At 39.6% G+C, this 24,896-nt stretch overlaps 2 protein-coding genes and 1 non-coding gene across 5 annotated transcripts; all 3 read left to right on the forward strand.

Annotated features, from left to right (window-relative positions):
- The first annotated feature begins 1,160 nt into the window (after positions 1-1,160).
- LOC103700803 (sulfate transporter 1.3-like) lies at positions 1,161-8,507 on the forward strand. 3 transcript variants are annotated; one of them, XM_008782666.3, is made up of 14 exons: positions 1,161-1,345; positions 3,595-3,987; positions 4,070-4,118; positions 4,216-4,423; positions 4,537-4,711; positions 4,809-4,874; positions 4,974-5,087; positions 5,220-5,336; positions 5,420-5,546; positions 5,631-5,917; positions 5,993-6,183; positions 7,635-7,720; positions 7,827-7,903; positions 8,012-8,507. In XM_008782666.3, the coding sequence occupies exons 2-14, from the start codon at positions 3,652-3,654 to the stop codon at positions 8,153-8,155; spliced, it is 1,977 nt and encodes a 658-aa protein (XP_008780888.2). In that variant the 5' UTR covers positions 1,161-1,345; positions 3,595-3,651; the 3' UTR covers positions 8,156-8,507. The 3 variants fall into 3 exon arrangements, with proteins under 3 accessions (XP_008780888.2, XP_026657903.2, XP_017696787.2); XM_026802102.2 differs by lacking the exon at positions 1,161-1,345 and adding an exon at positions 1,511-1,528; XM_017841298.3 differs by lacking the exon at positions 1,161-1,345 and adding an exon at positions 1,730-1,920.
- A 575-nt stretch (positions 8,508-9,082) lies between these two features.
- Positions 9,083-9,173, forward strand: TRNAY-GUA. The gene is given in 2 exon segments: positions 9,083-9,119; positions 9,138-9,173. It is a non-coding gene; the product is annotated as a tRNA-Tyr (tRNA).
- A 9,551-nt stretch (positions 9,174-18,724) lies between these two features.
- Positions 18,725-23,733, forward strand: LOC103701736 (inositol-3-phosphate synthase). Its single transcript, XM_008783897.4, has 11 exons — positions 18,725-18,912; positions 19,021-19,089; positions 19,175-19,310; positions 20,343-20,590; positions 20,954-21,180; positions 21,268-21,383; positions 21,757-21,933; positions 22,016-22,204; positions 22,287-22,349; positions 23,167-23,305; positions 23,449-23,733. The coding sequence occupies exons 1-10, from the start codon at positions 18,725-18,727 to the stop codon at positions 23,284-23,286; spliced, it is 1,533 nt and encodes a 510-aa protein (XP_008782119.1). The 3' UTR covers positions 23,287-23,305; positions 23,449-23,733.
- Positions 23,734-24,896: the final 1,163 nt, after the last annotated feature.

A 24,896-nucleotide genomic window follows, 5' to 3' on the forward strand; every position in this document is an offset into this window, starting at 1 on the left:
TGAACATTTCAAGATCAAAGGTGATGCAGATGGAGATAATGAAATCAACATATTTGGTTGCACTACTATGATGTTATATGACACTAATCCTAAATCACTCCCACTCCTCAAATTATCATTCAACCTAGTAATGAGATACCTGTTCTTGTAGGAATCCAAGATCGCCACAAGGCAATGATCTTAGGCTGAAATTTTGAAGACAAAAATACCTTTTAGTCTAGCAAAAAAATTAGTATATCAATATACCGTTAATATATTATTATATTATATTGATATTATATTTATTATATTTATGATATATGTTATATTATATTATATTATTAAGCATATTATTATTTAATGATAATTTTAAATTATAGTAGAAATATATGAATTCTATTTGCCTCTAATCAAAATAAATATTAGTATTAAAAAGTAATATATTATAAGAATAAATAAAAATATTAATTCTAAAAAAAAATTTATAGAACTAATAAATATATTTTTATAAAATATATTAACAATTGATATATTAATAAATATATTAATATTTTATTATAATATATTTATATGATTAATAAATATATTTTATGGAGTATATCAGAGATGAATTTAGTGTTATATGGTCAATGATCTTCAATTTTCATAAAACACCAAATAAATTAGTTATAGGTTTCTATAAATCTTTCATCACCAAAATGTAATATATTAAACATGATGATTTTGGATCATGGGAGACAAAACTATCTCATAATAATAAAGATGACCAAAGGTCGCCTAAGACCCTTGTATGTCATCATGGCAAGATACGCCGCACCAAGTCCACACGAGATTTTTCCGCGGTCACAAACCATGAACCCCGACAATTGGATGGAACCTCATCCTTCGGCACAAAACGACCATAGCGCGGCCAAAAGTAACTCGAAAGATCTTGGTTGGAACACCCAACGGCAGATTTCTGACGGTCCACCAGATTCATTGAATCTGGACATGTTTTGACTTTTCTCCTTCCCAGCTTTACGCATATATTCCAAATCGTTCATGGCCATTGAGTGTGCCTTCATGGGCCCGGGAGACACAAAGAAAGAAAATCCTATCCTCTTGACCTAAACATATGACTCTTCCTTCCATCGTGATCTTTTTTAAAAGTTTTTTAAACGGGTATTCTCAAAATAATAATAATAATAATACTAAGTGGGTTTTCTTAAGTCGTTTCCTCGCTCCAGAGGGAAATCTGAGGGAGAAACGAAGAGTTGGATGGTTAAAAAGGACTTGGAAAAGACTTGGTGGTGGGAGGCAGCCAAGTTGTTTGTCAGGCCATGGTCGAAGCTTCCTATGTGGTGCTTTTGCTTGGCTTTTACGAATGGTGTGCTTTTTCCCTTAAATCTCTTTTTAGATTCTTCCTCTGTTTCTCTTTTATGATTCCCTATATTTGTTATTTTAAGAAGGCACTGAAAGAGGATGAAAAGGTTTGGTTTTTGGACGGATTATTTGGATATTGCAATGATGCGATCCCTTCCATCCGTTCGGAAAAGGGGGATGATAATTGGTGCACGTCTGATTTTTCTTTTTCAAATTAAAATTTTTATTTTTTTTAATCCCCATGTTTCATCTTATTTGAATTTGGGTTTTTCATTAAAATTAATAAAGAAACCCATTTTTTTTCCTTTTATGCGAATTGATCTTTGTTTCCTTTCTCAAAGTAAGAGAGAGAGAGAGAGAGAGAGAGAGAGAGAGAGAGAGAGAGAGAGAATTGATCTTTGTTTCCTCTCTCAAAGTAAAAAAGAGAGAGAGAATTGATCTTTGTTTCTGTGATGCGTGTGCTGATTTTAGGTTTTCCTTTTTTGTGTGAAAGAATTGGGCAAAGGCCTCATTTAAATTTATCAAACAAGCTGAGAAGTGCAACAACAGTTAGCCAAGGCTAACTGGGGTATAAAATAGGTCATTTAATTTTTCAAGTATGCCTTTTCCCTCTTGTGGAGTGTTCATTGATCTGTCATTGAAGCTCTTTGGCACATCTTCTTCTTTGATATTATGGGAGCAAGCATATTTTTCTTTTATAATCTCTATGTGTGCATCTGTAGGACAATCTTTATGTGTGCATAGTTGTTTTGATTAAGGTGACTAAGGGATAACTCCTTAGTCTCCTTTCCATAAAAAAAAATAGTTGTCTTTGATCACTGAAAACATTATATGTGCTTGGATTATGCAAGCAGGACTATTCAAATAGTGATAGTAAGTGTATAATGGATAGATTGGGAGGAACAGGTATTCATAAGTTTTATTTTGTAGTATTATCAACTGTTTTGCAATTCGACGAAGAGCAAATTATAAGAACCACGAATGGTGTCTTTCATGATGGCATTATGCGGTGAATGGAAAGATATATGCCCTCGCACTTTGTGAACACATCACAACCAGAGAAGTCTACTCTCAGGATTCCCTGCACACTTCTGATTACCCTGCCTACTTATGTCAGTGGAAATCGCATGCTTCGAATAAAAAAAAAGGAAAAACGAGTGTTGAGTTTGCAAATTCTATACCAAATCCCAGCCAACATCCTACTTGAACTGTTACTTGTGACATTTTTTTTTTCCCTTCTGAGGAAAATGGTTGTCTATTTCATTACCAGCCCCACTGCCCCAGAGATATGGTTGGTTTCGAAGTATGAAAAAGTGTCATGGTTGTGCCAAAGTCTAATGTTTGATTATTTCTTCTATTGCTTTCTGTATATTGAATGTGGCACATATGCAATCTAGGTTCATCAATGCTAGCCGTATCTCACTTGGCTTGGAAGTCTGACCTGGAACTTCAATAGTTTTCTGTATTAACATGGCAAGGAATCTTCTTGTTTTGATTAAAACGTAGCTTTTAAATGGTTAATTATCTTTGAATGTGGTTTCCTTATGAGCTAGGTTCGCAATTGCCATTGTGGTTTCAGTTGGTTGAAAAGTTTGCCAGGGATATCAAATTAAATCCTATATAAAGAACATCTACTAGTTCTTACCATCGACAAAGGAGGCTCTGGTGTGGAGGGTAAATTGTGTAGGCTTCCTTTCACCCTAGCTCCAATTTGCTTGTTTGTACGTTTCCATCTACACAACTATCTATCTTAGAGAAGCTGAAAGCTAACCTAAAAATTTGATCTTCTCAAAAAAAGGCTCAAAATTTAATCTTTTCAATAACACAAAATTTTTTTTGTCTCTGGTACTTGGCATGATTGACATATGTTTTGCTATTGTTATTTGACCTTTCTTACTTCTCAAACACAAAAATTTATCAAGTTGACAGTTCTGTTTTATTGGAATATCGTGTCTGAATGGCATTTTGCACTGCAGAATATGGCTGATTGTTTGTTATTTGACTTTTCTTACTTCTCAAACACAAAAATTTATCAAGTTGGTTGTTCTGTTTGATTGGAATATGGTGTCTGAATGGCATTTTGCATTGCAGAATACGACTGATTGTTTGTTTTTGCTGGTTTCACTCCATAGTATGTACTTAGTGGAATAGCAATAAATATATAAATAGACCGGATTATGACATGCTTTGAATAGTAGTATTTGTTTGTATGAAACCACTTCATTATAATCTTACCACTCTTTTGTTTGGCAGATGAAAACTTGACACCCTTGTTCAGCATTCTTGTGTCCCTCGACAAACAAGTTGGCGATGGGTCACTCTGTTCCTGACCGAGTTGAAAATGAGGAATTGGATGTGCCCAGCCTTCGTTCCTCACACGGACAGATGGAGAACCTACAATCTGTCCACAAGGTTGGATTCCCCCCTCAGAGGAATTTCTTTAGAGAGTTCAAGGATACCTTGAAGGAAACATTGTTTGCGGATGACCCTTTACGCCGTTACAAAGATCAACCCAGATCAAGGAAGCTCATACTAGGCCTGCAATTCCTTTTTCCAATCCTTGAGTGGGGAAGAGACTACAACTTTAGTAAGCTCAAAGGAGATCTTATTGCTGGACTGACGATTGCAAGTCTCTGCATCCCTCAAGTAACCATTTTCACACATAATAATTTGATTTTTATGAGCAAGTTTGGTATATAATTTAACATGAGATTGGTCTTCTAACTAGGACATTGCATATGCAAAACTTGCAAACATGGACCCACAATATGGGCTCTGTAAGTATCATAATACTGCTACTTCTCCAAATGATAAACTTCTAGTTTGTTATGCAATATCTTTTGTGATGGGTTTCCTTCTTTCTGATTGTTGCAGACTGCAGTTTTGTTCCGCCACTAATTTATGCAGTAATGGGCAGTTCAAGGGATATTGCTATCGGACCAGTGGCAGTTGTATCCCTCTTGCTTGGAACTCTTATTCAGAATGAAGTTGATCCTGTGACAGAAAAGGCAGAATACATTCGGCTTGCATTCACAGCAACCTTTTTTGCTGGCATCACTCAAGCAGCACTGGGATTCCTGAGGTGAGTCTCAACATTAACAATCTTATTTTAGTGCCTACTATGTCTTCCTTTCATTTCATTGCAAATCTTTATATTTGCAAATCCAACTCATCTCACAAGACAACATTTTTCAGATTAGGCTTCCTCATTGAATTCCTGTCTCATGCTGCCATTGTTGGATTCATGGGTGGAGCAGCCATCACAATTGCGCTTCAACAGCTAAAAGGATTTCTTGGTATAAGAAACTTTACCAAGAATTCTGACATAATTTCTGTGATGAAGTCTGTGCGGAGCTCTGCTCACCATGGGGTAAAAAATCTGTTGGTCTCCTTTTTCCTCAGCTAAAGATTTAGTCATCGTTGTATGGTGGTACGGATAGTTCTTGATGAAATTTACCCTTTTGCAGTGGAACTGGCAGACGATACTGATAGGTTCGACCTTCCTGGCATTCCTCCTATTTGCGAAATACATTGTAAGAATCTATTTTCGTTTCATATGAATATCTTGAAAGATAATTAGATTACTTTGTAATGTTAGTTCTTCTAGGACTCATGTTGTTTAAGATCAACAGGGAAAGAAGAAGAAGAGCCTTTTCTGGGTTCCTGCAATTGCCCCATTGATCTCTGTCATTCTATCCACCTTGTTTGTGGACATAACCCATGCTGAAAACCACGGTGTTCAGATTGTAAGTTCTTGCCTCAATGATATCCATTCAAGTGAAGCAGAGTAGTTTTTTTTTTTTTTCTTTCTTTTCTTTTCTTTTAATCTTTCAATGGATTCTATGGCTGAAACTAACTGAAGTACTAATGCATGAAAGGTGAGACACATAGACAAAGGCATCAACCCATCGTCAGTTAATAAAATTCATTTTACCGGTTCATATGCTGCGAAAGGTTTCAGAATTGGACTGGTAGCTGCAATGGTAGCTTTGACGGTATGCCCATCATAAACCTCGATCGCCAGCTGTGAGAGAAATATGTTTGTCTTGCCTCAACTAAAATGCTGTGGCCTTATCAGGAAGCTGTAGCAATCGGCAGAACATTTGCTGCCATGAAAGAATACCAATTGGATGGAAACAAAGAAATGGTAGCACTAGGAACCATGAATGTCATCGGTTCAATGACTTCTTGCTATGTAGCAACAGGTAAACATACACTGAGTTGGCAAACATGAAAGTGAATTGTTAAAAGTAGCGCTTAAAAAAAAAAATCTATCGTTTTATATGCAGGTTCCTTTTCACGATCAGCAGTCAATTACATGGCTGGCTGCCAAACAGCAGTCTCCAATATGATTATGTCAGCAGTAGTACTTCTAACCCTGGAACTAATCACACCTCTCTTCAAATACACCCCAAATGCCATCCTCGCATCTATCATCATATCAGCTGTGATTGGCCTAATTGACTATGAAGCTGCATATCTTATTTGGAAGGTTGATAAATTAGACTTTGTTGCCTGCATGGGAGCTTTCTTTGGTGTAGTCTTTGTATCAGTTGAGATTGGCCTTCTAGTTGCTGTAAGAATCTGGCTACCCTTTTAAATATTCACTGGATGGCTTTCCTATTGGAACTGATTTCCACCACCTAAATAGGTCTCGATATCGCTTGCTAAGATCCTTCTGCAAGTAACAAGGCCAAGGACAGCTTTACTTGGTAATCTTCCGAGCACTATGATATACAGGAACATCGAACAATACCCTGAGGCTACCAAAGTTCCAGGAGTATTGATTGTGAGAGTTGATTCTGCCATCTACTTCACCAACTCCAACTATGTCAAAGAGAGGTAATGACTCGCCGTACCCTCTCGATGAATTCGATCCTTTTGATTCTTTTTTTTTTTTTTAAATTCAGACTAATATTTACTCATTTTATCTCTATGGAGCATATATCCGTATTAAAAATGAGGTTAATATGCAGTTGTCTAGACTTTAGTTGGGCTTTAAGAACATGCCCAAAGGTTAACAAGTCCTAGCGGTTAGTTCGATCCTTGCAGCTCAACAACCCGAACCCCTCCCACCTTGCAGTTTGAGTAGCAGGGAAGGCCCGCAGCTCGACTGAAAGCTGCAGGTCGAGCCACAGGACTGAGGCCCAAAACCCAGTAGCTCTGCTTCATAGATAGCTGTATTCTGTAGATTGGTTTATACATCATTATACATGTAGAAACTCAGAGATAGTTGTATATTGTAGATTCATTTCTGTGTTATTATGCTTGTGCATACTTAAACAGGGCTATAGATCATCGCCAGTTATATTATTAAGAATGCTGCAACCAAGCCATATCATCCAATTCTTTATTCTAAAACTTTGATGATGAAAGCAAGCTCTAAAATAACTTAATATCTACATTTGGCTTTGTGGAGAAGTTTAGGAAGGCAGCTAAGAAAAATTGCGACTTTCTGCTGCTACTTCCACCTGATGTTTCAGTTATGTTCTTCCAAGATAGTGCTAGTATCTGGATTGAAAATGCTACCAATGGTTCATTTCATCCATACTGGGTTCACTGGCTCTGAAGCTATCCTTTACACAATTCCATGGATCATGCCATATTCATCTTTATCTATTCATCATTGTTCTCTTATACTTGGCCTTAATATTTCCACAGATTCACCATTTTATGGGTATAGCTTGAATTTTTGGTTCGGAAAATCAAAACTTGCAGAAGCATGCACAAGCTAATTCTGCAAAAAATAAGTAGAAAAACATAAATTGATCTAATCTACTGATTCTAGTGAACTCACCAAGGATTTTGAAAGTTTTAAGTGACTTTAAGTGCTTCACCTCTTTTTCCTACCCTTCTTTCAGATTGTGCTTGGAGGTGCATAGAACCTCAAACCTACTCATTCCTAATGATTAGATTATATGATGTGGTAGCTAATGGCCATTTATGAACAAATGAACAACAGTGTTCAGGCTGTCCAAGTCATACTCTACAGCTGCATCTTTGTGAAAAGTCACTGTTAGTATTTCTTCTGTTCCCTTGAACTTTAACAGTGACCATATCCTTGGATACTCTCGCTTTCTTAAAAATTTCTATAGTAATCAAAATCAGCTTTTTCTCATCTCTTGTAAACTACCTTCAGTTATATTTTAATTTTACCCTCCTTCCCTCTCCCACAAAAACCTAGGGTTATTTTCAAAAATTTCAACTAGACTGCATTAATCCACTAATGAACTAGAAGTATCTGCTATCACAGAACTGCAGAAAACTTATAACAAGTCCATGTTCTATTTCAGGATCCTAAGATGGCTGGGAGACGAAGAAGAGCAACTTAAAGCAAAACAACTACCGAGGATCGAATTCTTGATTGTTGAAATGTCACGTAAGAGATCTCACCTTGTTTCCATGTTCTCCTATACCGGTCTTCTAAATTGATCCAGACCTCATGCATGCGAGTCATTCACTACTCGATCCGATCCTCTCTGCAGCGGTGACTGACATCGACACCAGCGGCATCCATGCCTTCGAAGAGTTGCACAAGAGTCTTCAAAAGCGCAGCATTCAGGTTAGAACAAAACTCTCATACCATACTACTGTATCTCAAATAATGGCAGACAGTAGTAAAGGGATAAGATTGGAAGCATGGCTTACAAGTCGGTATGTTTTCCTTCAGCTTGTTCTTGCCAATCCTGGGCCTGTGGTGATCGACAAGCTCCGCTTGGCCGAGTTCACAGAGCTCATAGGCCATGACAAGATTTTCTTGACAGTTGGAGAGGCTGTGATGACTTGTGCTCAAATGGCAAGGGAAGATGCATGAGGGGAAGAAAAACCTAGTTAGATTTTCGATCAAACTACTAGGCTACGTAAGTGAAGGAGCAGCTCACTTGTAATGAGAAGAATGAAATAGCTCCCATGGAATGGTTGAGTGTGATAAGCTCTATAAACAGGGGATGGTGGGGAAAGCAGAGGGAGAAATAAAGGCGGTTGATGTCACTGTGAGCATTTCAAATTATTGAGTGGGGTAGAAAAGAAAACCTTTGTGGATCGCGCACCCACTAAAGCTATCAGCTGGTTTGGATTATGGCCATTGTGGATAAGATTGAAGATGAAAATCCAAATATGACCCTTATCCTCTCTGTCTCTCTGATTAGATGCACGTGATTTTAGTATCTTTATGTGAATTAAGAGATCTTCAAATCTAAGAAGCGAGGGTTTCTGACAAGGCAAAAATTGTTAGATACTTACCCTCGTCTCCATTTCTGTCATGCTTTCTCTCACCCCAGTTTTTTTTCTAAAAAAAAAAAAAATTACTTAAGAAAGGACTACTTCTCCATCTCATAGTTTTCTTCTTTAGATTTACAGGAATGATGCATGTAAAATATCAAGATCAACAATCCGTAATTACTCATTATGTATGCAGAGTCAAGTCGGCCCATCACCCAATAATTCCGAGCTTCTTCACTCTAACTAGATCACCATCTTTGCGGGCTTTTATAAATATTAGAACCTATCATTTTTCTTAAGGTAAATCCTTGTGCCATGAAAACCCTTTTCCATCTCTTTTTCTGGTCTCCTTTAATTGGTTATCTCATTCTCAAATTCTAAGCTAAACCCTGAACTAGTCATGCCCCTTCTCTCTCACAAAATTATAACTATAAAAAGTAAAGGTTGGAGTAATGCTGATGAACATATTTAAAGGTTACATCGCCAATACTAAATGAATCTGTTACCATCCTCTCACGATCCGACCTTAGCTCAGTTGGCAGAGCGGAGGACTGTAGTTGGTTAAGATAACAGAAATCCTTAGGTCGCTGGTTCGAATCCGGCAGGTCGGATTTTCTTTATTTTTTTAAATATATTTTTTGCAGTTGACCTCAGTGCTAGAATAATTTCTAAGTAATTTTAAATATCATCCAGTTTCCCCAACTAAAATTTTTATGATTTCATTACTTTCTAAAGTCACTATATGCCATGTTAGCAGCTATTAATGTTCATTGTAATGAAAAAAAAAAAAACTTCTGGTTCACAACTAATGTAAGCAACTGATGGATTGGTTTACAAAAAAAAAAAGAAAAAAAAAACTAATGGATTGTTCTGTTTGGGTGCTTCATTAACTAGAGTAATGTAAGCAGTCTAGTTTACCCTGCAAAGAAACTTAATAAACAGCATTCTCTGATTCTAGCAATATTTCATGGTGACGGAAAAATCCTATACACACTTGTTCTTTTCAGTTACCATATTCCAAACACCAATAAGCCATGACAGCAATCATGAAACACCTTGATGATACTTCGTTACCATCAGCTTGCCGTGTTTGCCAAGATGGAGTGCACAAGGAAGAGAAACTGATGGGTAGGTAATTGTCTTTCCCCACTAGTAGAGAGAGAGAGAATAGCAGGTAATAACTGTTAATCATAAATAATAACATGCTAAGATTTAGAATCACAACAATAGTGTATTCAAGTTTGAGAGATATATCTGCGGAAGACATATTGAATACGTTCTTCAATCACCTGGAACAATAGCGGCTGGATCTTTCCCTTCCTTGCTCCTCACAAAAGATAGAGAGAGGGATCTAGCCTTTATATAGGAATCATAAGGGAGCCTTCCCATTAAAGGCTCCAAATCCTAATTGGGTTTTTTAGCCTACATACCAAAATTATCACCATAAATAGGACTCAATTCTATACATCCAAGGTGCACTAAAGCCCATAAAATAAAATAATCACACATCATATTGGGCTTAACCATAGTATTATTATGAGCCATACATCTAATCCATTTTATAAAACAAAAATATGCAATCAATGGAAGCCCATATTTTGAAAATTTTGTCTTTCTCCACCAATAGAGAGAGAGAGTGAGAGAGAGAGAGAATAGCAGGTAATAACATGCCCTCTTCAAATATGAATGCCTCCTACTTTACGGCTATAGAAATTGAAGGCTAGTTTTATAGCTTAATACAGTTAAGAAACGACATGCAGAGTTTCCAGACGTTCCGGGTTCCAATACTCTTCTAAAGGCTTTATTTTCTGGCACGCAATTGATCACCATCTCTTGTTGGGCCTCCAAAACAGCACCTCTTCCTCTGCTTCTACCTCTTCTACCTTCTCTTTATCACCTACTTTAGAACACCCAGCATACAACAAACTTGCCAATATTGTTTGCTTAGAATGATGCGTATATTTATGATAACAATTTTTTCTCAGGATTCGGTAGTATTTGCCCAGTCTAAACATTTCTTGACAGATTTTCTTCAATGCTGTGTTCATTGGGCCTACCATTTTCAGGCCCATATAAAATCCGTCAACGGAGCTAATTGGTTGGATCTAATTGGTTCCACTGAGTTGGATCTAATTGGTCCTGACCAAATGCCAAACGATTAGGGTCATACCTCTAGATTCAGGGCCGAGTTTTTTTTTCTTTTGTGTGCGTGTCTGTTTGCTACGAAAAAAACACCTTGTTTTTTTTTTTGGTAAAACGGGCATTTCATACATCACGGATACGAATACACCCAATAGAATCAAAAAATAAAAAGGTTTCGAAGTGCTCCAGGCATCTCTCCCTCCTCAGTCTATAGAGTGTCTTTTAAGTGGCTCGCTACATATTCCGCCACCCAGTCGGCCATCTCGTTAGCTTCGTGATATATATGCATAGCCTGAAATGCAACTCCTCACTTACCATCATCTAAATATTGTGGAGCAAAGGACGAACTCCTCCGTAAGTGATACCTTGTTAGCTAGCCTGAAGGAGGTGGAGAAGTATAGAAAATTTGCACCACAAGTGACACAGCCATGATTAGTTGTTGTGCACCATGAGAATCATGCATAAATCTTCGAGCTAAAAAGGGCGGAGGTCCAGAAAATAGTTCTGTCAAAATTAAATATATCCAAAAGAGAGGGATTGTGGGAATTGTAACTTAGGCATAAACGGTATGTATACATGTAAACTACTCTTACAAGTGTGATATTTGAAATTGAATTAAGTTGAATTGTAGTTCCAACTCTAATTGTTGAGTTGGTCGTGGAATTTTAGATCAAGTGATCCGTAGTCCATAAAACCAAAAATACTATCAGTTCCAACCCAAACGCTTCATAAATTGGATCTCCGGGTTATAAAACAGTGATTTCATTTCATTGGCCCTATCATATGCTCACCTTCACATAATTTATTTATTTATTTATTTATCTATTTATTTTGAGAGGTGGTGAGCTATCCAGGAGAAACATGACATTTAAAATACATTGGTCAAACAGACCAGGAATATCATTGCGCCCATCCTTTTAGATGAGTCCAACTTTTTCACGTTAGCTATGAGCTCCTAAACTAGAAAAATTGTCACTTGTGCCAAGAGTTGCAAGAAAAAAAAAATGTTAGGACATGTTTTGGTAAGAGAAGTTGGACTCTAAAATAGGAATAAAAATAAGCCAGTCACATTCCAACTGTTTGGCTATTATTCCAATTTTAGAAAGAAATACAAATATTCCAATCCTTCAAAATCCGATTATTACTCTTTTCTAATATTCAGATCCTATTTTAATTCCAATTTCGGTCACGAATCAAATATGTTGGAGGATATAGCGATTTCGATTCATATTCCAATCTATTCCGATTTTGATTTCAATCTTGAGCTAACTGTGCTCTTGGTTTCTTTGAGCAACAAGAGGGGAAAAAAAGTTACTTTGCTACAAAACCAATGTGATCATTGCACATATACCGTATCCACCATCCAATATTATTCAACAAGCTCTAGAAGAAATTTTTGGAGATCTCCACGAAAATTTAGAAGTCCGACGCTTTGATAGAGCAAAAAAATTTCGAATTGGATGATTTTGAATATAAATTTATTACTAAAAAATTTTCACCCAATTTTGAAATCTTTATGTCAGAGTATGGAATTATAAGTTCTCATGAATCATGATGAAGATTCCTTGTGTTTGCCCCCTCAGAAGTGAAGTTTGCCCTTCAGACCCCTCGAGCGTCGCTTGAGGCTGCGGGAGCTACTGGGACACGGCTCTCGTTTGGTCGCAAAGGCCTCCCCGGCTAATCTCACCGGGTCCAAATGAATCCGGCAGCGGGCACAAACGAGCGAACACAAAAATTGGGCAACCGGACCCAGTAGTACAATTTTACGTGGACGAGGATTTCATGCATGCAGCCCCAATACGAGAAGGCTATGGTGTTTTGCTGGTTTGATCGTCATAGCAGATCAACTCTCACGTTTAAAATGGTGCATTCGTCGTCGGCATCGAGTAATGGGGAGTTGGCAGGTAGCTTTCTGCGTCTAGCTCAGCAAAGCTGAGGTTATTTTCGCTATTCCTCTAATGTGACATTAGTAAGCAAAAGTATCTACACAGAATCCTAGCTTGGATCCAAGCCAAAAGATACTGAAAGACTTGATGGATGAATTTGCCGCATGAATATTTTCTTTGGAAAGAAAATAGCAAGGACTGCACAAGATTTCAAGCCATGGAATGGTGACTTTTTGACTCATAGTTTATTTTTTCTGCTGTCAAGTGTTGCGAAAGCGTTGTCTGCGTCTTCCTCCAAGGTGAGGGGCGGAGAGGGATGGAAAACTCCTACCTTGAGATATTCGATGGAAGGTGGAGAACTGTAGCATCTTTCAAATTGTGCATGTACACCGGAAAGTGAACACGACTGCTGACTAAATTGCCATCTATGCTGTCTGGTACTCTAAAGAGGTTCTCTGACCACACCAGGAGGTCGCCTCTCCATTGTTTTGTCATTTTCTCTTTTTTGATTCTATTGGCTACGTATACGTCAGAGTAGTGTGAGCAGCCAATATACCAAAAAAAAAGAAGATTTTGCCCTAAGAGTGAGTTTTGCCAAGAGCTGGGATCCTAATCCATCATGGTAACCTGCATGTATTTTTCCATTAAACAGCTAGTATATTTGTGAGGTACTCCAATTTCCTATTCCTCGTAGCGTATCATGATTGCATGTATCGTATGTGCAATACCCTAATTATTTTTAGAGCACTCAATAAAGCATTGCATTTTCATTCCCTCGTTTCCGAATGCCGACAGAAATTAACGAATGCACCCCCGTTTGCAAGGAACTTTCTGCTTTTTATCTTTCTTTTAATCATTGTGAAGAAAACATGAGTTGAAACTCTGTTCACTACTTAATTTATACTTTTTTTAAGAAAATATTATATTGTATTATATCTATTAAGTATGTAACTATCAGAAAGAAAAACACTCACAGTATAGGCATATCTAGTATTGATCATTCCTTACCAAATTAGACCTGTTGGGGGGGAAAAATGGACCGCCCCATAAATACAATTAAAGCACCTAAATCCGACAGCAAGGTCGAGCTCATGCAGGCCGAGCTCATGCAGGCCGCCGAGCTCAAAAGGCTGCCGAGACCAGAAGGCTGAGCACAGAAAGCCGAGCTCTGAAGGCCGAGCCGAGCTTAAAAGGCCGAGCCGAGCTTAGAAGGCCGAGCTCATGCAGGCCGAGCCGAGCTCGTCATCCACATGCTGCAGCCGGCCACGACCTGCAGCAGTCTTATCTAGGCCGAGCTCATGCAGGCCGAGCCGAGCTCTGAAGGCCGAGCTCGTCATCCACATGCTGCAGCCATGACCTGCAGCAATCTCATTCAGGCCGAGCTCATGCAGGCTGCCGAGCTCAGAAGACCGAGCACAGAAGGCCGAGCTGACCTCAGAAGGCCGACCTCGTCGTCCACATGCTGCGGCCATACCCTGCAGCAGCCTCATCGCACCATGCTTTACTTGCCGGCCATGCCACGACATATCAACCAGGGACCATACCCTGCTATGACTGTCAACGTCTCACCATTCCCAAGAATGGACTGCACTGCGCACCACAAGCAAGTTCTGGCTGCACGCCATCTCCTCCCATGATGGGAACGGGCCACCCACGGCAACTCATTACTTCCACGCCTACGTCGAATCGTGACGGTAATCCATTAATTCGCCCAGTCACATCACAGGTAACCCTGGCATTCCCCCTATAAAATGGAAGCTTCTCTCTCTAAAAAGGGGCTTCTTCCTCCCAAGAGAGGGCTTCGGACTTTTACTTACAGTCCATCTCCTTCTCCAAAATTAAGCCCCCCCTCTGACTTAAGCATCGGAAGGCCGGTGCCGGAAACCCCGGCCACCGGCTTGTTGCAGGTCTCTCGGAGGACGCCGCTCGCCGACGGACCGCCTTCTGCCATTCCAGTACCGGAGCTCCTCCTCCTCAGCCGACGGCCACCCTCGGGTCCAATTTCCAGCAACAAAACCTGTCCATGGAATTGAGCATGCCTAGTCGTGGTTAGTATGGCAACAACAATAACAAAAAAGAAAATATGTCTCAAAGAAGTAACTACTTATTGACATTAGAATGGGAATGCTCAAGGTTGGATACGATTAGATTTTGAGAAGGCATTGCATGAATATGGTCATTTTATTGAGGTCAGATTAAGTTCACGAAGGCAAAAGCCTAAATTCCGAACAACTTAAGGATTTGAACTCGAGGCTACAAAAATCACGCTTTACGGATGAAAGGTCACCCTTAGATGTCCATCAATAATACGAAAGAATGCAATTTTATTCGCTTGGCAAACAAACTGATTGGTTGACCATGAAAGGAAATCAAGCAGAGAGAGCATCAAAAATAATTAAGAAAGCCTTGCCAATAATCATGTTCGCTTGGTTTTTCTACATTATTACTGATGATTATGAACTTACAATGAGGGGTTCACTTAGGAGACAACTAAGATAATTTGCCTTTGGTTATATCTCTCTTTTTCCCCTTAAATTATCCATGTTAATCATTAAGGAAGTTTGAGAAGAATTCATCCAACTTTCAGCCATTCTACATGAGATTTATCTGGTTCAGGAGGTGAGGTGAGCTAGAGGTGGGATATATATATGGCCTTATACTTCATTTCTTTCCGAGTTTCCTTGAGGCTTTTTGGTGATTTTCTTTTCTCTTGATGATAGCAGTTTCAGCTCCTAACTCTTTCTCCTAAAAGCAATTTAATAAATTACAATCAATGTTCCCTTCATTTAGCGACATATACTTAAAGATCAGATATATAGAAGAATCTAGCATTTGCCATACCTCATAGTACATAGGAACATCGAAGGAAATAACCACACTGAACTAGTAACGAATTACATTTAGAGGACAACGCCTAATATATTAAGAAAAATGATGGATCATCTCTGTAGCTGTGCGACACTAAGAGCGATCTCATTGATTAAGATGACAAAGATGTTGACATGCAGCCAGTGCTGCACTTGTCTGATTATTTTCATGCGCAATGAGGAAAATAATGCTACTTGGAGGCATAGGACCGAGCCAATTCTGCTCCTGCAGCGTCCATAACTGTATTAGTCTCATGGGTACCCCTACTTCTTGATTTTCTAAAAGTAAACTTCGACGGCAGCATGGCTGAGGATGAGAGCCGCGGAGGCATGGGATTCGCTATCAGGGACCATAATGTCAGACTGGTGGTGGCTGGAGAGCGACAGATTTTCGACTCGTCAGTAGTATGCGCTGAGCTTCGAACCGTCTAGAAGAGTGTCTCATATGCGAGGTAGATACTGGGTATAGACTGCCTTCTTCTCAAGAGAGACTCGACCTATGATGATTGAGTAGATACGGGGCCGAGGGTGCTCAGTCGAGTCCCAACCGCTGCTCCACGATATTTACAGAGTACTAGAGGAGTGTGGCTCTTATCAGGTCACGTACGCTTATCGAAAGGCGAATGACGCTGCAGACTAGATTGCGTCCTATGCGGCTCATCACTCTGGAAGCTTCATCTGGACAGACCATATGGTTGTGCCACTGCCTTTACGTAGTATTTTGTTTTCTGATTTTGTTGGTTATATTCACATCTGTCGTGTGTAAGCTGTCATTGTTATAAAAAAAAGAAAAAAAATAAGAAAAAAAGAAAAAACGCCCAAGATCTACCATAATGAGCCTCCTTATGGAAATCTTTGATTACTTGACGCATCCATATTAGTCTTGTTTGATCACAAGCTTAAGATATCATATGAGCCATGTATTTACTTCAAGTAAAACATGAATGATCTTTGTACGTGGACCAGCTTCCACCAAAACAAATCTAGTGTCCTGTGAAAAGGAAACCAGACCAATGAGGGAATCCAAGATCAAGTCTTGGGCTCCACTTGAGCGCATAACCGCACATGGTGGTGAATTCAATTTCAGCTCAATTATTGTCCTTCATGCCCCCTCCATCACTTCGCCGGACACGCCCACCAGAAAGGCTGCCACGAGCGACCAAGGGAAGGAAAAGTGTGCGAAAAAGGCGAACACAAAACAAAAAGGTGACTCCAATCCTTCCACGCTTCTCCTTAACCCGATTCCATCGATGGCCAGAGCGCGGTGGCTTTATTGCCACCTCAGAAACGATGGTTGGTGCCCTTCGTTCTGGGACCACGGCATGCACCCCCGGGCGCACCATGGCCACACCCTTCCTGCAATTGAACCGGGCCGCAGACAGTATGTGTGGCCGAGGAGGCGGGGCTATTTAAGGAGGTATGTTTCGCCGTCTCCTCTTTTTTAAGTGCCGATGGGGACACCCTCAAAAGCTCGCCGTCACATGGAACTCTCGACAGGGGTGTACCAGGGTGGAGTGGGCCTCGCGAAAACCGGTGAGGACGTTCATGGTTTTGAAATTTTAAGCCAATATTTTTAAATTGAAAAAAAAGGGACCCATATAGATGTTTATTTAATTTCTCATTGGTTATTCGCTGGATAAGCCTTAAGTACTTATAGAGAATCAAGAAATTCAAATAATACCTCCCGACTAGCTATTTTAGGGAAGGTCTTGAATTGTTACAAATAGTATTAGAGCGAACCCAGCCCATAACGTATGTGGACTAGGAAACATTGCAGCACATATTTATTGGGGCTGACTACGAGCCGATCGTGGTGTTTATGATTAGATTTCAAACGAGAATGTTACTGAATAGATCTTGGTGAGTTACTAGCAAGAGGTCACAAATGGATTTGGCTTGGTGGATCCGGTTTGGATGCACAAGCTCTACAAATTGTTGGGACAAAAGCGAAATCTTTGGTTAGGAAGAAAGGCTAAGGAGCATGTGTAAATTTTCTTTCTTCTTTCGCTCCTTGTTTTCTTGATGCATCAAGCCACAGAGTCAAAATAGGCAATATTGTCGCGTTGGAAAAAAAAACTACATCAAGAGGACCTGTCGTGTGGGAATCCACTTACTTATATAGCATTATCATCCACTATTGGTCTGCAAATGCCGTCCTTCTCTTTTTCTTTCTCATTCTAAACAGCAGACGGACTGCTTGCTCTAAGTCAGTATATGGAAGTATCCCTTTCAAGCCACTGTATTCCGGCAGACTAACATCACCAAACTTCCCCATGGTATGTAGATTACGTGTTAAATAGACGTCAAATCCTATGAGAGAGAGAGAGAGAGAAATTAGCCCATGCACACTCAGCCTAAGCATAACTCTAGATTCCATGAATCCATGCAATTTGACATTAACCATTAATAATCGCAAAGCCATTTACCTGGCATCTCCAACTGATGCAGTTGATGTAAAGAAATCAATAACAAAAGATAGACGTTATTGTACTGGTCTTCTTATTAGGAATTTCGATTTATACTAAGACTAAACCCATCCTCCCTCTTTGAGTCTTAGCACGTGGGAGGCGCAGGTGTAGGGACCATGGAGCATGACTCGCGTGTCACGACTCACTAGTGGGAGTTCATTCAGTAACCACTAGAAGCTGCCACGTGACTTCACCACCGGGTGAAAATACCCCCCCTCCCTCTCACCGACGCCCGCCGTTGCTTGAAAACCGTCTACCAGCAGGTGGCCGAGCGGGTCCGCGGCCAGGGGAGGGGAACTGCTAACGGCTCCCGCCAACGCCGTCACCACCTTCGAGCACCTTCCAAAACGGACCCCATGTTCGTGGTCCTCATCCACGTGGATTTCTCTCTGCCAACCACGCTTCACTAAAAAAAAAAAACTCGCGGGTCCCACCCTAGTCAGTACGAAGAAAACTGGGACCTTTTCCGCATATACATTTCCATGCGACCTCTCGAATCCACAGCTAGACTTATCCCACGTCTCCGGGAGGGGAGAGAGAGAGAGAGCATCGGGGACGGTGGCATAGGATTTCGTATGCGGCTATTTGCACTTCGGTCCACCGTGCGAAGATCACGCACGCGTTCCACTCCCTGAGAAACCAGGCCAGTGGAAACTTGACGCGTGTCTATCCATCTGGGTATAAATTAGGGCTTGGGGCTCGTAACCGCAGGCGGAGCACGGAGCTCATAGATCGGAAGCAACGGTTATATATTTTTTCGTCCTTCCTCGCTCTCTCTAATCTCTGGTGAAGAGAGAAGATGTTCATAGAGAAGTTTAAGGTGGAGAGCCCCAACGTGAAGTATGGGGAGCACGAGATCGAGTCGGTGTATCACTACGAGACCACCGAGCTCGTCCATGAGAACCGTGATGGGTCCTACCAATGGATCGTCAGGCCCAAAACCGTCCGATACGATTTCAAGACCGACACCCACGTCCCCAAGCTCGGGTAAATCTCGCAATCTTATCATAGATTTCTTTTTGAAGTATTGTCGTCATTTTTTTAACGATTTTATGTGGTCGTTGTTTTTATTTTTTATTTTATTTTTTTTCGTAGGGTGATGCTTGTGGGGTGGGGAGGGAACAATGGGGCCACCCTCACGGCTGGAGTCATTGCAAACAGAGAGTGAGTTTATAATTTTTTTAATGCATATTAAGATGTGGTTAATGTTTCTTAATGACTGGTGTTATGATCTAATGATGGTGATTAGGGGGATCTCATGGGCGACCAAGGATAAAGTGCAGCAGGCTAACTATTATGGGTCGCTGACCCAGGCTTCCACCATCAGGGTTGGATCTTTCAATGGGGAGGAGATCTATGCTCCTTTCAAGAGCTTGCTTCCCATGGTAATTTTTTTTCTTATGATTTTTTATGATTTTAAAGAGTAAAATGGACGAGGAAAAGATCAAATTTTCGTACTTTGATGGGAAGGACAGGAGTCACTGGATTATAAAGGAATGCACAGGAAAAAATGATTAATTATTGGAGCTGCTTTTATTTTAGCCTCTGATATAAATACAGTATCCTGTGTCAGCAGTTATCGAGCTTTCTCCTTCAAGAACACTTTTTTTAAGTTTAAAATATTTTTTCGAGGATTGTTCCTTGATTATGTGGGCTTAAACTATGGCAAGTAACGTCCATCAACTCGTCGATCTGCTTTTATGCAAAAAAAAAAGGAAAAAATCTCTTGTTTAATTTACATTGATTAAAAATCTGGCATCAGTTTCCAGAGAGTTAACATTCCATTCTAAACTCTGTTCAACTTGTTAAGTTTCTTCAACTTTGAGTTCCCTTTTGTAATCCAGCCCATATCTGATGGGAAAAGTAGGATGGCTAAGATGATGATGATGCTCATTTTGATGATAATGATGACATGCTAACATATGGTTTTATAGAAGCAAATGTATTCATATAATTTTAGTTAAAAACAACAAATCTCTAGATAGCTTTCTTTCTTCGACCCGCAGAGCATCTTCAGAAAAAGTAGTTGGCCTGTACGGGGCTACCTAGTCCGCAGCCCTGTTGGGTTCTAATGTAGACTTGCTTGGCCCGAAAGGCCACATCGACGAGATTGGTGTTGTGTGGGAGGGAGGGAACATTGGGGCCACCCTCACGGCTAAGCATGGCCCAGACCATGCCATCTTGTCCTCTGTTTGAAAATAAATAGGAAGTGGAAGAAGGGAGGATGGAGGTGGTATAGATGGAAGCTATGAGAGAGGTTTGTTGAACTCATATTATCTTCAATAAATGTTGAAAGACTTAATGTAAAGGACTTAATGACATGGTGTAGCTGGAAAAATTACTGTTGTTTATGGTTAAGATTGTGGAAGTATTTAAGTTAATTATGTGTGTGTGTTTCTTTTATCTCCCTCCTGCAGGTTAACCCAGACGACCTCATCTTTGGAGGGTGGGACATAAATAACATGAACCTGGCTGATGCCATGGCCAGGGCCAAGGTTTTGGACATAGACCTCCAGAAGCAGCTCAGGCCCTACATGGAGTCCATGGTCCCACTCCCCGGGATCTACGACGCCGATTTCATTGCTGCAAACCAGGGGTCACGAGCTAATAACGTGATCAAGGGGACCAAGAAGGAGCAGGTTCAACAAATCATCAAGGACATAAGGTATCAATCAACTATGAACTTCTCTCCAATATAAATTCACAATTTGTATCAATCAACCATCAGCTATCAGCTATTAGCCTTCTGGACTTTATAGTTGATGCTAGCATGAGAGCTGGTTGTGAACTCTGTTTAATACTTCTATGGAGCTTCTCAACTTACTTGCACTCCATAACAAACTTTATTTTAACTAGAAAAAAGAAAAAAAAGGTAAGGCTTGGATTATGATGATTAGAAGAGGCTTTTTTTTTTGGATTCTCTGGCATCAAAATAGTGAAAAAAATACAATTATTTAACGTTTTGAGAATCAAATGAATGTATTTGTTGTTTCTCTCAAGAGTGATCTCTGAATTGGAATGTGAGTAGGGATTTTAAGGAGAAGAACAAGGTGGATAAGGTGGTGGTGCTATGGACAGCAAATACTGAAAGGTACAGCAATGTGATTGTGGGGCTCAATGACACTATCGAGAACCTCTTGGCTTCGTTGGACAGGAACGAGGCTGAGATATCTCCATCAACCTTGTATGCTCTAGCTTGTGTCCTAGAGAATGTCCCATTCATCAATGGAAGCCCTCAGAACACCTTTGTGCCGGGTATCATTCTTGTGCTCGAGTTGTCGGTAGTTTTGGACGCAGGAGGGAAGTTATTAGATGTTAATATTTGGGAGTTCTAACGTGCAGGACTCATTGATCTGGCTATTAAGAGGAACAGTCTTATTGGTGGAGATGACTTCAAGAGTGGGCAGACAAAGATGAAGTCTGTCTTGGTGGATTTTCTTGTGGGAGCTGGAATCAAGGTATCTAATTTTTTACAGAGATTTTTAATCTTTGCCGCACTCAGATTATTGAGTTTTCATACCTAAAAGTTAATTACAATACATAATACTCCCATCAAGTTGAAATAACGTTGAAAACTCTCTAGTATTCATCTCTGTCAGAATTCAAATATAAAATAGGTGCTTTAGTTTTCTTCTTGAAGTGGGCATGGATATTAGTAGAAGTATGGATTTTAATAATACATGTACAAAATGCAATATGATAGACTGTCTGATTCTTTTATTAATTTGTATAATTACTTATAATCTTTCTGGACTAGTAGCTTGCCTTGCATGATGAAACATGAGCATGAAATGAGATAAATTTACAAAATCTTTTATTCCTTTTTTCTAGCCAACCTCTATAGTTAGCTACAACCATCTGGGAAACAATGATGGCATGAATCTCTCTGCCCCACAAACTTTCCGGTCGAAGGAGATTTCGAAGAGCAATGTTGTTGATGACATGGTCTCTAGCAATGGCATACTGTATGAGCCTGGGGAGCATCCAGACCATGTTATTGTCATCAAGGTAAGCACCCAACCAATGTTATGCTGATGCTGTGGCTGCTTGTTTTCGTACAGTAACAAATTATTTGCTTGTGTTGTTATAGTATGTGCCCTATGTTGGGGACAGCAAGAGGGCTATGGATGAATACACATCAGAGATATTCATGGGTGGGAGGAGCACAATCGTTCTTCACAACACATGCGAGGACTCGCTGTTGGCGGCGCCCATCATCCTGGATTTGGTTTTGCTGGCTGAGCTCAGTACTAGGATTCAGCTCAAATCTGAGGGAGAGGTGTGTATGAATGACTCACTAGGAAAATTACTTGTCAGTTGGGTTGGGCTGACTTAGTAATCTTGTTGGTTTGGTTCCATAGGAAAAGTTCAGCTCCTTCCATCCAGTGGCCAGTATCTTGAGTTATCTCACCAAAGCTCCCCTTGTAAGTGAAAATATTTAATTTTTTATTCCTTTATTGGGTTTGGCTTCATATTGGTAATTGCCATTAGAAAGGGATTTCATTTTTATTTTTCTAGTTGTTAATCTGTTTTAACTTTGAAGGTGGTTAATGAATGGTGTTATGCTGCGATCAACTTCATATGTTACGTTGCGATCCTGTTAGAACATATTAAGAAGCACGCCGATAAACTTATATTAGCATAAAATTATTTTAACATAGTGCTGCATTCAGCAAGAAATAGTATTTTAATCCATTATAATATTTTAGCTGAAAATTGCTGTACCTGCTTTGAGTCCATATGAAATGTAATAAAGCAGATTTATTTAAGTATTAATTTCGATATATCTCAAGGGTATTTTTAACACATCATCGCTTCAAGAATAACTCTTGTTGTATGATATTTGACTTGCATATGGTGAAACATATAGATGTCATGTTGTTAGAGTAAATCTATAATCAAATTTTTACTCTTTTAGTTTCAAATTGTTAGTTCTTCTAATTATCTGTGGACTAAACCCTTGGCATATGTTGTTTACATTGTAAGATGAGACCACAGCATTTGAGTGACTGGTCCTAAGTCATCTTGGATTTTTTTTTTTTTGAGTGAACCTATTCAGTTAAGACATTGTGTAATGCAATAGTATGCCGCAACATGCGATGGGCATTTTAGATGAAGTCCAAAGTTATCCAAGACCAAGGGTAGCATACCATGTTATTTGACATCATGCCAGCTTTGGATGAAGACTCTAAACACATGCCATATAGTGCGTAACTTGAATTTATTTGATGGTGCAAACAGGTCCCTCCAGATACCCCTGTGGTGAACGCCCTCGCAAAGCAGAGAGCCATGCTCGAGAACATCCTGAGGGCTTGCATTGGCCTGGCCCCTGAGAACAACATGCTCCTAGAGTGCAAGTGAACCCACCAGAGATGGAAAGGTGGGTAATGGGATGGAGAAGAAGGTGTCTGTTGTATGGCTTGCTGTATTTAAACTGGGTCTCTTTTCTTCTTGACTTGTGTATGGATATTGGCTTTGCTTTAGCTGCTGAAAGCCCTAATTAAAATCCCATGTATTTTGCAGCTTCAAATCTAGTGGGAGCCCTTATTATAAATGGACTTATTTTGAGGGGAAACTTATTCTTTGTGATCTGTGATTGCTCTCATGGTTTCACGCATCCATTGTCATTATTTTCATGGCTTTCGTCAGGAAGTGTTAGCTTGGCCTAGGTGCAATCATTAGTTCTTATGGCTTGTTTTGAAGGATGGGTAAAATTAGAGAGCATTTTATTCTTGCATCAGTCTCTAGGATCTTACCATGAAGAAATCCAGATACATATAGTCCACTTTTACTAGTACAGCAACAAAATGATGGCAGCTTGATGCAGGAGGCCTTGGAATATAAAATCATGTGGATTTTGAGATCTTGGTGGGTTTTGTGTTGGTGAAAGCTGATGAAACTTTTTGATTTTGCTGATAGACAAAACTAATGGATGTATGCATGCCATGAATCATCTAATTCTCAAGACCGAGAGGCCGCTCTAGAGAACAGGAAGCTTATAAATGTTATATGAACAGTGTTCAAATTTTCATGATCTGGATTTGGAAACAACAACCGTTATTAACTTACGTTGGGATGGTGACTGCAAACCTCGAAATGAAACCCTCAAATATTGGTTAATTAGATGAATTATTAAACCCTTAAGTAAACCATTTTAGAGCACCTCTTCATCTTCTTGGTGGTTTACAAGATGTGCTCCAATGTTACATGAGTAGATGAATCTTAAATGCATTAAACCTTGTAAATGCTGCATTTCTAGGTACCAAGCACCTTGGTAGTGAATGAAAGTGTATTGGAGTAATATCCAGTATTCATGGTTTACATTGGTGACGACTCCCCTTGCTACTCTACCTATTCTGTGGTATGGATTCAATGCATGAATGGAAAAACATCTGGAGCCTAATTTTATAGCCAAAGGTGTGCTTTTGGGAGGCCTATAAAGCTGATCTTATTCAATGGACGCGAGCACCAAAGGGCACAGTTGGAGTTGAAGCGATGGAAGATCCTTGAATCATGAGTCACATTGAAATCCGAAAGAGGCTGGGGGCATCTCCCATCCTAAAGTTTAGGATCTGATGCCAGTTTCACATCCTATTTTTGGGATGTGGAAGAAAGGATAATTTGATTTTAATTATTCGATCATTTTTCATATTTCGTTTCATTCATTTCATCTTTTATTTATAGGTGACGTCCAATATTACTAATAGTTGTTTTGGCTTTAAGTATTCGATCATTTTTATATTTTATTTCTTTGCATTTTTTATTTTATAGTTTATTTCTGAGACTACTGAATTTAGAGGTGGCAAATTGTTTGAGTTGGGTTAGATAAGGATCGGGGCAAATATTTATCAACTTGGATCTGACATATTTATTAGAGAGATCAAAAATTGAAAATTGAGCCTAATTCTTAGGTAATTATAACCGCTCATATCTACAGCAATGCATCAAAATAAGCACATGATGGATGGGGT

Source organism: Phoenix dactylifera, chromosome 9 (genome assembly GCF_009389715.1).
Source record: "Phoenix dactylifera cultivar Barhee BC4 chromosome 9, palm_55x_up_171113_PBpolish2nd_filt_p, whole genome shotgun sequence".
In the NCBI taxonomy this organism is placed as follows: Eukaryota; Viridiplantae; Streptophyta; class Magnoliopsida; order Arecales; family Arecaceae; genus Phoenix; species Phoenix dactylifera.

What these genes read in the sequence shown, in the direction of transcription:
- LOC103700803 (XM_008782666.3), top strand. Translation starts at nt 3,652, where the DNA reads ATGGGTCACTCTGTTCCTGACCGAGTTGAAAATGAGGAATTGGATGTG. An exon ending in TCCAACTATGTCAAAGAGAG is followed by an intron (nt 6,184 to 7,634) that starts GTAATGACTCGC and finishes GTTCTATTTCAG; the next exon opens with GATCCTAAGATGGCTGGGAG. An exon ending in TTCAAAAGCGCAGCATTCAG is followed by an intron (nt 7,904 to 8,011) that starts GTTAGAACAAAA and finishes GTTTTCCTTCAG; the next exon opens with CTTGTTCTTGCCAATCCTGG.
- LOC103701736 (XM_008783897.4), top strand. Translation starts at nt 18,725, where the DNA reads ATGTTCATAGAGAAGTTTAAGGTGGAGAGCCCCAACGTGAAGTATGGG. An exon ending in ACCATGTTATTGTCATCAAG is followed by an intron (nt 21,934 to 22,015) that starts GTAAGCACCCAA and finishes GTGTTGTTATAG; the next exon opens with TATGTGCCCTATGTTGGGGA. An exon ending in ATCTCACCAAAGCTCCCCTT is followed by an intron (nt 22,350 to 23,166) that starts GTAAGTGAAAAT and finishes TGGTGCAAACAG; the next exon opens with GTCCCTCCAGATACCCCTGT.